Source organism: Patiria miniata, unplaced genomic scaffold (assembly GCF_015706575.1).
Source record: "Patiria miniata isolate m_02_andy unplaced genomic scaffold, ASM1570657v1 HiC_scaffold_20, whole genome shotgun sequence".
Lineage (NCBI taxonomy): Eukaryota > Metazoa > Echinodermata > Asteroidea > Valvatida > Asterinidae > Patiria > Patiria miniata.
This window is the reverse complement of record NW_024037059.1, coordinates 28,769,827-28,782,655: the sequence shown is the minus strand read 5'-3', so window position 1 is coordinate 28,782,655 and position 12,829 is coordinate 28,769,827. Positions and strand designations below refer to the sequence as shown.

Sequence of the window (12,829 nt, the reverse complement as noted above, 5' to 3'; positions counted from 1 at the left end):
CAGGCCATGAGACCAGTTTTCTGCAGCAGCTCGAGATCAGCGCATTCTGGTCTCTACCTTCACAGGTGTCCGTTTATACTCCTGGGTGGAGAGAGGCAATTGTAGTGAAGTGTCTTGCCCAAGAACACAAGCACCATGTTCCCATCAGGCTCTAAAACCACGTACCACGGCACGCGAGTCGAACACCGTAACAACTGGACCACAGTGCTCATATCCGACTTTAAATTTAGCTTTTCCAATACACTTTTTTGAGTTGAAACATTTCTGAATAATTATAGTTTGCTTACACATTTCAAGATATTACTATTTTGGTGGCTTTTACCCATCACACTTATAATTACTGATACATTTGTAAAGCATATTTCGATTTTGTTTATTGAACTGGCAAAATTTACAAGATTAGCACTGATTGGCAGACTTATAAAAGAGAATACAAATATGGTAAAACTTGAACTACTTGTTCCAAAACTTTTACAAATTGTGTAGAAATGTCAATGATCAACATTGACAGACACATTTTGCGTGTCAAAAACACTGGCCACAGTGGCCAGGCGACCACAATAGACAGGTTGCCACAGTGAATGCAAGTAAATACGGACAACCAATTTTATAAATCCCATTCTATATATACTGGAAATTATTCCGAAACCAATTTTAAAAATCATCATCTTTATTCCGTGTACGAAAAGATTTCATTTATAAAACTATTAACCCTAATCTACGGAAAAAAAAATTATTGTAAGAAATCTGTTTCACAATTTCACTTTGTAAAATTTACAACCAGTAATTTTTCGAAATCGCTCTTAATCTCAGTAGGTCTGGCATTCAGGCTACTACGAAGGATTCTACACACTTGTATTATATTTAGCAACACACCATGGTAGCCTGGAAACCACACCAATGTAAAGGAGCTAAGATGGTCCGAAACTCCTCACATACTCTGACTTTACTGACTCTACTTGAGGACGACGTAGCTTGCATCGGTCGCCACGCCACAATTGTTGTCTTTTTGGTCCATCAGGATGTAGCCGTTGTTGCCCCAGTAGGTGGACCAGGAGTTCTTGACGATCCAGTAATTAGTGGGCTCGGTCTGGTTCCCAACCTTCTCGGAGCCATAACCCACAAGCAGCACTGCATGGTCAAGGTCCTTAGGCTTGTTGCCTGCATAGATAAAACAATAAGTAAAACTTTGACCAAAATTGCACAGACTGTAAAGTATTTCACGAAATGTTTTTCAGGACGTAAGCCTGACACCTTCGCAACACATTATGAGGTTACTTACAGTTATGTTAGGTGGCATTAGCTATGACGTACCCATATTTTAAAATGGCAACTTTACTGATTTTCGTGTTCGCTGTAAAACCCATCACTGTCCAACCTATAAAGACTTTGAGAAGTTTGTTTATTAAGAGGTAAATAAAATGCTTCTTTACTTCAGGCAAAGAGTTGCATGCTCGTCTACTTGTGATTTTGAGAGTTGCCACCTGATTCCAAAGAAAGTCTGACAAAAACTGTTTTCAAAATGGTGAGTGTAGGTGATTCAACGACTGTTATCTTGACCGATATGAAAGCTTGAACAACAACAGCCGTCTTTCAGCTGTGGTTATCCTTGTCCAAGATGTTTCAAATATTTAAAAGTTGCGCAGCTACGCCAAGTTTCATGAAATTAATCATAAGTTTAATGCACTGCTTCGCGACAAACTTGTTTGGCATGTTCTACGCATGGCTTGAGGGGCCGTGTGATGAATTTCTGTATCTGCATATTATAGTCGGTAAAGCATCCCAGGGGAAACATCACACCAATAGAGAGAAGACAATGAGAAGAAATTACAGTTTTAGAGGTGGGAGGAAAAGCCCAGAAGATATTCTGGGGGAAAACCCACGGAATCAGGTAGGGACTGAAACCCCATTCTGTATCTGTATCATCTGTATCAATATAGTCGGTAAAGCATCCCAGGGGAAACATCACACCAATAGAGAGAAGACAATAAGAAGAAATTACAGTTTTAGAGGTGGGAGGAAAAGCCGGGAAGAATATTCTGGGGAAACCCACGGAATCAGGTAGGGACTGAAAACCCAATCCACATATTGGCCCAGACGGGATTCGAACCCGGGTCACAGCGGTAAAAAAGCCAAAACAGTAAAAGTAAAAAAGCCACAACATCATCGGGGCAAACTGCCCCTTAAAGTTATGCAATGTTTTGTGAAATCAGCTACTATTTCGGGTCTTACCACAGTTCTTGTCAAAGTAGATCCCGGAATCATAGAAGCCGAACGTCTTAAGATGGGCATCGATTCCAATAGTGATGGGACCCTTGTTTGCCACAGCTGCCACCAAGTCTGTGATATTCCCAGACGTTACGTTCACATAGTTCATGAGTTGAACAGAAGCTTTCTTAGGATCATAGTGACAAATCCCGTTCTGTAAACAAAGACAGGTTATATAACATTCCAAATCAACAACTGTAATATTCATATTTACAATTCATCGTATCGCCACGAGGTGACGTATCGTGTGCACAATGTCTATAGACAATCCATCACTTCATGGTGTACTCAATGAATTGATTTAGAATGGAAATTCACTGTTAGTCTTTCGGCTTTTGCAGGCAGAGTTGTAATGACTCGAGTCAATGACTCGACTCGAGTCCGACTTGAGTCACAATGTTTGACAACTCAATACGACTCGAGTACCAACAGGTATTGACTCAAATCCCTCATAAGAAGACTCGACTCAACTCGAGCTGAAGGCTAATAACACTTGAGTCCAACAATGTGCGAAAGTATGTTTCCAGTGACTTACGATACAAAGTTATTTTTAATCATGTACTTCACCACTTATCGCGCACAAATTTAAGCCGTATCACAGACTCCCACCTCCTGGTTTTATAATGTAGCGAACTATTATCCCGGAAGCAGACTCAAAACGTATTTCCCAATTCATTGGCTTCAGGCGATTTCTTAAGCCCTTGATGGAACTTAGGCTAAAAAAGCAATTGGATATATTTCTATACATGTATAATCAGAAAAAGTTTTGTATGTCGCGTTAAATGTTACGTAGATCTTAGGTAGAAACGTCCAGCAGAAGCTGTCTATTGGGTACCATGCAGCATATTTTAAGTCTTTGGATCTCTACAATAAACTGGTGCCTTCTTGGTGTGTTCCTTCTTGCATTCTGTATTTACTAGATGGTGTTCAAATATCAGTGACTCAAATTGACTCGACTCGACTCGACCACACAATGTGACTCGACTCGACCTTCTTGACCTAATGACTCAACTCAACTTGAGTCACTTCCTTCCATGACTCGACTCGACTCGAGTCACAACATTCAGTGACTTGTTACAACTCTGATTGCAGGTAGTCCTATACAAGAGCACTGCCCAGCACTCTTCAAAAGCCAGCAAACAGGCTTACGAGTCATGTGTGACAGCGAGTCAGTCGGGGAGTCAGTCAGTCAGCCGGTCCAGTGGCGCACCCAGAATTTGGCTTGGGGGGGGGGGGGGGGCCTCACAGTTTTTTTTGTAGAAATTTGAATTTTGTTAAAAAAATGTTGCCCAAAACGTTTGGCCGCGGAAATTTTTTTTTTGGGGGGGGGGGACGACGGACTAGTTTGACAGTGGCGCTATTATACTCCTCGTAAATAGGCCACATACATATCACCACGGTCAAATTGTGGGACTAAAAAATAAGTAAGTACACAGAGACACCAAGCTAGCACTCATGATACGAGTCAGCAGTGTTTACCTGTCCCATGTAAGGCCCGTAGTCTTCCTCTGACATCAAGCCATTGTTTTTCATAATCCATGAAAACGCCCGCCATTCCTCGCCCCCATCACACGCGTTATCACCGTAACCCCAGCTGCAGTCCATCAAATTCTGCTGCGAAAATCGCACCATCTTCTTGTTCTGTTGAAGGAAAAATGGGACAAGTCCAAACAATTTTTAAAATTGACAAACTGAAATGTATTGCAAACCATTTTGGCAACATGGTTTGAAGGCGTTCAGACAACTAACAATAAAAAGTGCGAATTTCGAATACAGTGAATAAACTCTCAATAGAGCCTGAAAGTTTACCCCTGGTGGCACACTTCCGGACCCTTGAAAAGGAAAATTAATGTGTAAAAGTCTGAGTTTCAAAAGAAAATAATTTGCTACATTGATTTCTTCAGAAAATCACCCTGGGAAAAGGCCTTTGTATCATTGTTACTAGCATCTCAATTTTTTTGAAACTGAAAATCGTATGATGTGAAAGAGAAATATCGTGCCAAAAATTGACCTCTCACTTGCGAAAGTGTAAAATACTTGTGGACTAGTGGAACTTGGTGCATTGGTACAAAGATGGTGGTCATTTGGTGAAAACAGAAACTTCAGTAGGAGACTAACTTGGCTAAGCCGGCCCAGCGTGCGTTTAAAAGACATGTAGTTCTGGTGTGATATAAGTGTGCAAACAAATGTAAAATGACCGCTGATGAGAACTGTATTCAAGCAAGCCCGACTAAATCTAGAATCTATCGGATGTAGGTAGGTAAATGTTCGCGTCGTTATCACTTCGTTCTCACGCAGGTACCCGATATGAAAATAGCGTGATCGAACAAGGAGACCTAGATACGAAAATGCCGGATGTGAAAGGACGTAAGTAAAATTTGTTTTTACCCATCTCCAACTAATTTCTCATCAATTTTTCTTGTGGAATGCCGAGGTAAAATTTCAACATGAATATTTCTTGGGGTGATTACGATTGGAAATCATTCTGTCAAAAATTATAGCAAGAGAAAGGGCAATCCCGTGTAAAATGACAGTAGAAGGGTCGCAGAGGGGTTCGGAAGCTCAAAGAAAAAAAATGAATACTTTCAGACTCTATCGACATCCATTCACCTATGCCATGTGATGTTTCAAACGAATCACAGCCGAGATTAATATCTGACAAAAGTCCAACACATGTATGATGAACATAATGAAGTGTCTAAAACATACAGTGTTGCATTGGAGGGGGGCGGTAAAATCAACAACTTTTTCAGCAAAGCTGACGTTGTTTATACCTTCAGAAAGTAGGCTCCTTCGATTGTCTCTGCGGCTCCGAAACTCCAACAGGAGCCACAAATAGCCTGATCCTTGACTTGGGACACAGCTCCTGTATAGGAATCAACAAGACAAAGCTAGGCTAGTAAAGCTGGTCCCAGAGTGCACAAAACTTCTATGTAATTTGGGCGATTCACAATGCAGTACGCCACCAAGAGTTTGCCACGGAGAGTTCATTTTTCCCAGTGCATTGTGGGAGGTCGACAAATTCGCAGCGCAGGACTTTTGAAATTGTTAGTTTTACCGGTCAGTAGTTTCGTAAACGTCTGATTCGAGGATCTGTTTGCCCTTTTCTTTTCTTTCTATCAATAAGGTGTTTTTGTAAGGCGGCATGAACGCTATGCCCCAATCTATAACAAATTAGCTCAAGTTGTCTACTGACACTCATTCAAATGGGCCATGTTTTGTCGACTGTAAACTTGAAAAATGGACTCTCCATGGCAAACTCTTGGTGGCGCACTGCATTGTGAAACGCCCAAATCGACTCAGAATGACTATTTACTGGAAGTCTTTGATGCATGTGGATGAGATGGGCCGGATTATCATATTCTGTGGTTCATCCCAACACATACGGTGTGTACAACTATAGCTCTTAAAAATCTCATAAATATGTATCCATATCTGCGATGTATATTTGTAAAGGCTGTGAAAATGAGAGCGCTTTGAGGGTTTTGGTTTTTGGGGACACCCTGTTGATACAGTGTCAATGAGGATTTGAAGTGTGACGTTCCATACCTTGAAGACGCCAATCCACAAAGCCTGGAGGTGCTGGAGCGTTCCGGAACTCAGCATGAGGGAAGGGTTGGCCACCGTTGTAACCAGTGGAAGTACGCCGTCCACGCATCACACGTAGCTCATCATCAAACTGATCGGCTAGGTGATTGACTCCTAGCTTGTAGCTCAGACCTTGACGATTCACACCATGGATGAATCTAAGACACACAAAAAATACTGAGTTTTTTTCGAAGGGCATTCCATTCCCTACTGGGCACTTCGTGGTATCTCAAGCAGCATTGTCAAAAAGATGTGTCAAAATCGATATATAAAATAAAACTCAGTGATGGACACTTGTACAATTTTTTTGGGAGAAAGTATTTTTGGGGGGGGGAACGGCAACAATCTTTCATAGGCCATCAGCCTGGGGGTTTGGTCAGTATCAAATCAGGGCATAAATGATTATAGTGCGTATGCGCAAGGTATACCGCCCCTAGAGTGGTAACAAGCATTTTCATGGACAATTTGAAAAAAGGGTGATAACACCCAAAAAGCTGCCACCGCTGCAATGCTATCACATATTTTCCAACTCTGGAGGTGTATACCTTGCCAAAAATCGCTATGACGATTATTCCCCTCATTTGATACTGGTGGCCAACATTTTGGACCGAGGCTGATGGCCTATGAGAACTGATTTCAAGAATTTTTAAGTTCTGAAATTTTGAACAATTAAGCAATCAATCAGTGAGAAGCAAGTTTTGTTATGGACAAAAATGGGTTGAAGTTTGAAAACAGGTTGTTGTAATGACTTTGGGGAGTGTGGCCTAGTGGTTAGGGTTCGGAACTCATGATCAGAGGGTCGGGGGTTCGAATGCAGCTGCTGACCACATGTTGTGTCCTTGGGCAAGCCACTTCATCCCCACTTGCCTCTCCACCCAGAAGTATAAATGGGTACCTGCATTAGCTTGGGAGTAACCTGCGATGGACCGGCATCCCATCCAGGGGGAATAGAAATATTCTCAGTCGTTTCAGGCCACGAAAACTAGGAGATAAACGCCGGCATGATGGGCCGTATCGGCTCGTGACAGACTTTGCTTCTAACTTTATTTTGTGATGTATTTTATTTACCGAACGTTGTGCGTAAACTGCGTCTTCCTCTGCACATGCTCAACTTCATCCATGTATTTCTTTCCGTGAGTTTCCTTGAATTCTGAGAACATCTGATGGTAACGATCTCCATGTTCTGGGTTGATGAGTTCTCGGTAGGGATTAGCGACGATGTGATGCTCTATACCCGGACCGGGGAAACTACCACACTTGATCCCTGCACAAAATAAAACAGTCAACGTACTTTAACTGCATTCTGATTTGGTGAAGAGATCTGACATTGTGCATTGGTTAACTCAAAATTGGTTGTGCAAAATCATTTTCTCAGACACTTTTTATGTCGCATTTCAGGACAAGGTTAAATCTTTGACTTTTGTGTGAAACATCCTGGCAAATTCCAACACCATATGGGAAACCGCACACACATATTTCTGACTTTGTTTCTGGAGGTGTGCCAACCCAATGTAAAAGACTGTCAGTTTAGGGGTACTGTACCCATCCCGACAGATTCCAACAAGACATGCCGTCAGGGTTTGATGGGTTGAGTTCTATTAGGGCTAATATAATATACTAGGGTTAATAATTAATATATAATGTATTATTGTTCAAACGCAAATATAAAACCCAATTAATTAACAAATATGTGGTAGAATAATCTCATTTTGTAAGACCAAATAACTCTAGTTTTATTTCGTATAATGCTAGCTCTGTACCAATAGTTTTTGTTATTTAACTCCTATCGTTGTACTTGTACTTGTAATTAATTGTAACTGTAATTGTAATTGTAATTGTAATTGTTCTTTATTACAGTGGGGGTCTCCACTCGACAAGCTTATGCTTTTTGGAGACCTCCATCCATCCATACACAATAACTCAAATGTTAAGTAATATTATATGTACATGTATGTGTTGGGAAAAATAAAAAGATTTGATTGATTGATTGAATATAAGCAACATTTGTTTTAAGGTACGTTTCAGGAAATGGAATATGACAAATACTTGCCTTTCGGGGTGTCAAATGTCGACGGAGGAATAAACGTCTTGTTGTCAAAGAAGGAATAATCGATGATGTACTTGTCAAAATGTGAACCCAATAGCGAGTCAAGACCAAACATCTCGTAGCGCATTGGGACACCAGGTTTCGTTGTCGACACATAGAAGGAATATTTGTTGATCTTTGTACTGCCGTTGACAGTGACGGTTTGCTTCCAGACATCGGCCATCTCTCCATCAATCATGTCCTGTCCTCCATACTGTATGAATATATGAATAAATGAATATATTATATCAATGAATAAATGAATATAAAATATGACGGTTTGCTTCCAGACATCAGCCATCTCTCAATCAATCAGGTCCTTCCCTCCATACTGTTAAATATATGAATAAATGAATATATTATATCAATGAATAAATGAATATACAATATGACGGTTTGCTTCCAGACATCAGCCATCTCTCCATCAATCAGGTCCTTCCCTCCATACTGTTAAATATATGAATAAATGAATATATTATATCAATGAATAAATGAATATACAATATGACGGTTTGCTTCCAGACATCAGCCATCTCTCCATCAATCAGGTCCTTCCCTCCATACTGTTAAATATATGAATAAATGAATATATTATATTAGCAATGAATAAATGAATATATAATATATGACGGTTTGCTTCTAGATATCAGCCATCTCTCCGTCAATCATTTCCTTCCCTCCATACTGTTTGAATATATAAATGAATATATTATATCAACAATGAATAAATGAATATATAAGAATATAACAGCTTCCATACTTCAGCAGTATGTTAATCAATTACTGCCTGTCCTTTATACCATAGATATAAACTTAAATGAATATATTATATTCATGAATAAATGAATATGTTATGACATTTTTTTTTCAAAACATCACCAATTTTTCGACCAATCATCTCCTGCCCACCATAGTATTAGAATATATGAATAAATGTATATATTATATCAATGAATAAATGAATATGTAATGATTTTTTTTTTCAAACAGCAGTTTCTGTACCAATCATCTCATGCTCTCCATACTATTGGAATATATGAATAAATGAATATATAATATAAAACTTTTCTATTTGTAAGGAGTCATTCCATCAATTATCCCCTGCCCTCCATATTATTAGAATAAATGAATGTATCATTAAAGATGTTGCGGATTGCTTGAAGACATCTTCGTCATTAAAAAAAAACAGACCATCGTTTCTATAATGAAATTAATACGAAAGGTATTTTTAAGAGCTGTTTTTCATGTCCTGTTTCGGCCCGAAAGTGCAATTTGTGTGAAGTCATTGTTGGGCGCAGCAAACAAATCATATCAAAAGCATGACGTCATAAACAAGACTCCCGACGCAGTGTAGTTCCAGTGAAACTTTTTGCAAATCACTCCGCGCAACTAGAGGCTCTTGTTTACAATACTCTAAGCGACATTTTGTATGGGCAGCCACATGCGCCATTAATTCAAATGTAGTGGGTAACAGCTTTTACCCCCAACAAGTCTCATTGACAAGTTCAATATTTAAAGTAATAATTGTTTGGAAATGCGACCGTACATACCGTGAAGTGAGTCAGATCTGGGATCATACTCTGGGGCATCACAGGTGCATCTTTCGTGCCGTTGATTTGGAAGCAGGATACCGGGTTGACGATGGTTCCTTGACCCATCACGGAAGGTGAGATCTTATATGTATTCCCATAAGGTTTCTGATCACCACGATAGAACACCTTGTCCAAACCTAGAGAGATTCAATATTCATGTAATATATATTTAGATTAATCACAAAGTGTTGCTGTTTCCAGTAAGCTAAAACTCTTACAAATTATCAACTTTCATAATTCAAAACCCAGATTATTTTCCTTTGGACCTCGTGTTTTTCTTTTACAACAATAAATCAAGTAATACACTTTTTAAAGGTAGAGTACAGATATGTCACTTGTGCATTTTTTTTTTTAACAAGGTTGCTTTACAACTAACCTGATGAAGGTTCAGCTCAGTGAATGCTGTATATTCTGAGAAAACAGTATTCTAGGATCTTCAACTCGAAACTTACCGAGTCATGTTTTGAATTGCGCCTGAAATCAGTGTCCGGGACATGTTCTCATTCAACCGACTGCAGCTATGCAATGTCAAGCATTGAACTGACGAATTGTAGCAGCCACACACGCATGTGCGTCCTGCTAAAGCCTGCGCGCACCAGTCGCCGAATTAAAAATGAATTATTAACAGAAATTTCCAAAAATGCATCACTTGACACATCTTTGGAAATGACCTTCTTTTATTGTTTTCTTCAAAATGACAGCATGCCAGAAAGAATAATTTCACAGGGAGTTTAGTGCCATTACTATCTTTAAACCAAGTAGCTTTTCAACAATAATTTTGTCAGTTAGTTTTTGGATAGCTGCAAATGATGTTCTCTACCTTTAACAGAGTTACAGTAAAATCCATAACGAATCCTTCATTCTCATGTAAAGTCACAAATTATTCAAATTAACTGTTACAAAAGCATTTCTTTGTCTAAGTTCACCACTTGATACTTGTGATCAGAATGGTGAAGGCCTTGTGATGGTGTCGACTACAATTTTGTTCTATTAAAGTGAAATAAATGCAATCTTGAAATACCATTGTAGAAATCAATTCTTCCCCAATGTTGGTGTGCTTTGTAGAAGACTTCGAATGGTTCATCCAGCTCGGCGTAAGGCAGCTTGACGCGTCCCCTGGCATGGTAATCATTCCCAAAGAATGGAGGCTTGTGAGCTGGTGCTGCTGTGGTTTTTGGGGCAGTAGTTTTGGGGGCTGCAGTAGTTTTTGGAGCTGCAGTAGTTTTTGGACGTGCAGTGGTTACTGCGGCTCCACAGCAACCTAGCAATGAGAAAGATGGAAATTCAAGAAGTGGTTTTAATTTTTAAAATGATTAGGGATCTATACCCCTTCGGCAAAAAAAAGCCAAATTAAATTAAATTCAATCCAGTAATCTTTTTAGTTTTGAGTTTAATATTGTAAAGTTTATAGTATCCGTTGTTAAGAATACAACATCAATGAGGTTATGAGTAGGTAGGGGGAGGGGTGGACATACGGCAAATGCTGAAAACTGGTGGGCATTTGAAAAGATGTATTCATCGAATGACATCACTCAAAACCTCAGTGATGGTTGATCATGTATATATGTTGACAAACAAACAAACCGACCAACCAACCAAAAATGAATTTGGAAACAAAGAATCAACCAACCAACCAAACATGAATTTGAAAATGGAAAAAGTGATTTAGACTTTTTGTTATTACAAAGCCTTGCTTTCTTGGAAAAAAAATTGGAAATATTTCTCAGACCCGAATTCACGTTTTCTGCAATTACTGACCATAACTGAAATAATACATATATGGAAATTGTGGCAGGAGGAAACAGTATTTGTTTAACTATTGAAGTTTAATTGAGAAAAATGAATAAATAGGTCAAAGGTCACTGATGCATAAACTTATCCCTGTGCGTTTTTTTCACAACTCGATAAAAAATAGGCAGTGTATATTTTGCCGGAGACGGCAAACCTTTAGTAAACGTTAGTTTGCCGATATGCACTGAACATGCGCAGTTACTGTTTTTTTGTATTCACAAGATGGGATTCAGACCATTTTATAATTTCGGACTTTATTTCCCTTTTAAAAAAAATCCTCCAGAGCCACAAATCTGAAAAAGAAAATGTAATACTCTGCAAAAAATGTTTGAGACATGTTAAAATAATAAAAGAAGAATATTCTTATTTATTTGGGGATGAGAAAAAAAACCATAAAAATGTGGTGCAGTCAGAATCGAACGCGAGTCATCCCGCTTACTAGAGCCTTTGCTTAACCATTACACCAAACGTGCTACACAACTTTTGGTGGGAATTTAATACATCTTATAATTCAGCCCTATTTTAAAGAGTACAGCGCCCTCTGTTGATATGGATTGCCGCCGGCAAACCTTTAGTAGGCCTAATCGTTAGTTTGCCGTCATTACCTCCGGCAAAATATCCACTATCTAAAAAATATTTTACTTAGCTCATTCGTCAGAAATAATGCGATATAAACACGTCAAAAGGCTGACAAAGTAAGCTTCATAATTCGATATACTAACCCACAAACGTAACCACTGCAAGAACCACGACGAAACGATGCATTTTGGCCACGAATCTTGCCTTTGAATGGAACACGAATTTACAAAGGCGCTAGGCGTAGCTGGATGGGGATGGTCCGGTCCCCAAATCGTATGTGTACAAATCTAACTGTACACAACTGGCGTGGTTGCAGAGCCCGACTGTCTGGTGACTGGTCACATGATTTGTCCAAAGTTTGAAGGGCACATGATCAATCTGAAGAGGGGCGGGGTCTGGATGAGGGGTGCAAATAATTAAAACGAAATATCGATAGAAAAAATTGATACATTGAAATTGTTACATATTTCTATAATGCACCAACAATCGATTGCTGCTAATTGTATTAATTTAGAATTCCACCTATATGCACGACTATTTCATGATTGCCACCTAAATTAAGTGGTTGGTCGACTTATTAAGAATATTTTATTCCTCCATTGGCGCAGCTAACCATTGTTTAGCCATACAAATGGTCCGTTAATTGGTCAGTCCATCGTTTGTTTAGTTAGCGGGTTTACTTCGTTAGTTGGTTTGTCTGTTGGTTGGTTGATCTGTGAATGCTGGATGACTGGATTGTTGATTTTATGGTGTTCTATGGTTGATTGGTTCTGTGGTAATAGTTTGTTCCAAAAATATCAACCAATAGAAAAGTTTTTCGAAGTTCGCTCACTTTGAAGATTATGGAAATTTATATTGTTGATGTACCCTAACGTGGCGCGGCCCCTAACGTGGCGCACTTTGATTTTTCGCCTGTAGCGCCTAG

General features: G+C 39.3%; 1 protein-coding gene across 1 annotated transcript; it reads right to left on the bottom strand.

Annotated features, from left to right (window-relative positions):
- Positions 1–278: 278 nt before the first annotated feature.
- Positions 279–12,285, bottom strand: LOC119728506 (digestive cysteine proteinase 2-like). Its single transcript, XM_038200770.1, has 10 exons — positions 12,048–12,285; positions 10,556–10,795; positions 9,493–9,671; positions 7,907–8,156; positions 6,925–7,120; positions 5,818–6,014; positions 5,043–5,134; positions 3,748–3,909; positions 2,233–2,422; positions 279–1,161 (listed from the first exon to the last, which is right to left on the bottom strand). The coding sequence occupies exons 1-10, from the start codon at positions 12,088–12,090 to the stop codon at positions 956–958; spliced, it is 1,755 nt and encodes a 584-aa protein (XP_038056698.1). The 5' UTR covers positions 12,091–12,285; the 3' UTR covers positions 279–955.
- Positions 12,286–12,829: the final 544 nt, after the last annotated feature.

What these genes read in the sequence shown, in the direction of transcription:
- LOC119728506 (XM_038200770.1), bottom strand. Translation starts at nt 12,090, where the DNA reads ATGCATCGTTTCGTCGTGGTTCTTGCAGTGGTTACGTTTGTGG. An exon ending in AAGAATTGATTTCTACAATG is followed by an intron (nt 9,672 to 10,555) that starts GTATTTCAAGAT and finishes GAATCTCTCTAG; the next exon opens with GTTTGGACAAGGTGTTCTAT. An exon ending in CTACTTTGACAAGAACTGTG is followed by an intron (nt 1,162 to 2,232) that starts GTAAGACCCGAA and finishes TTATCTATGCAG; the next exon opens with GCAACAAGCCTAAGGACCTT.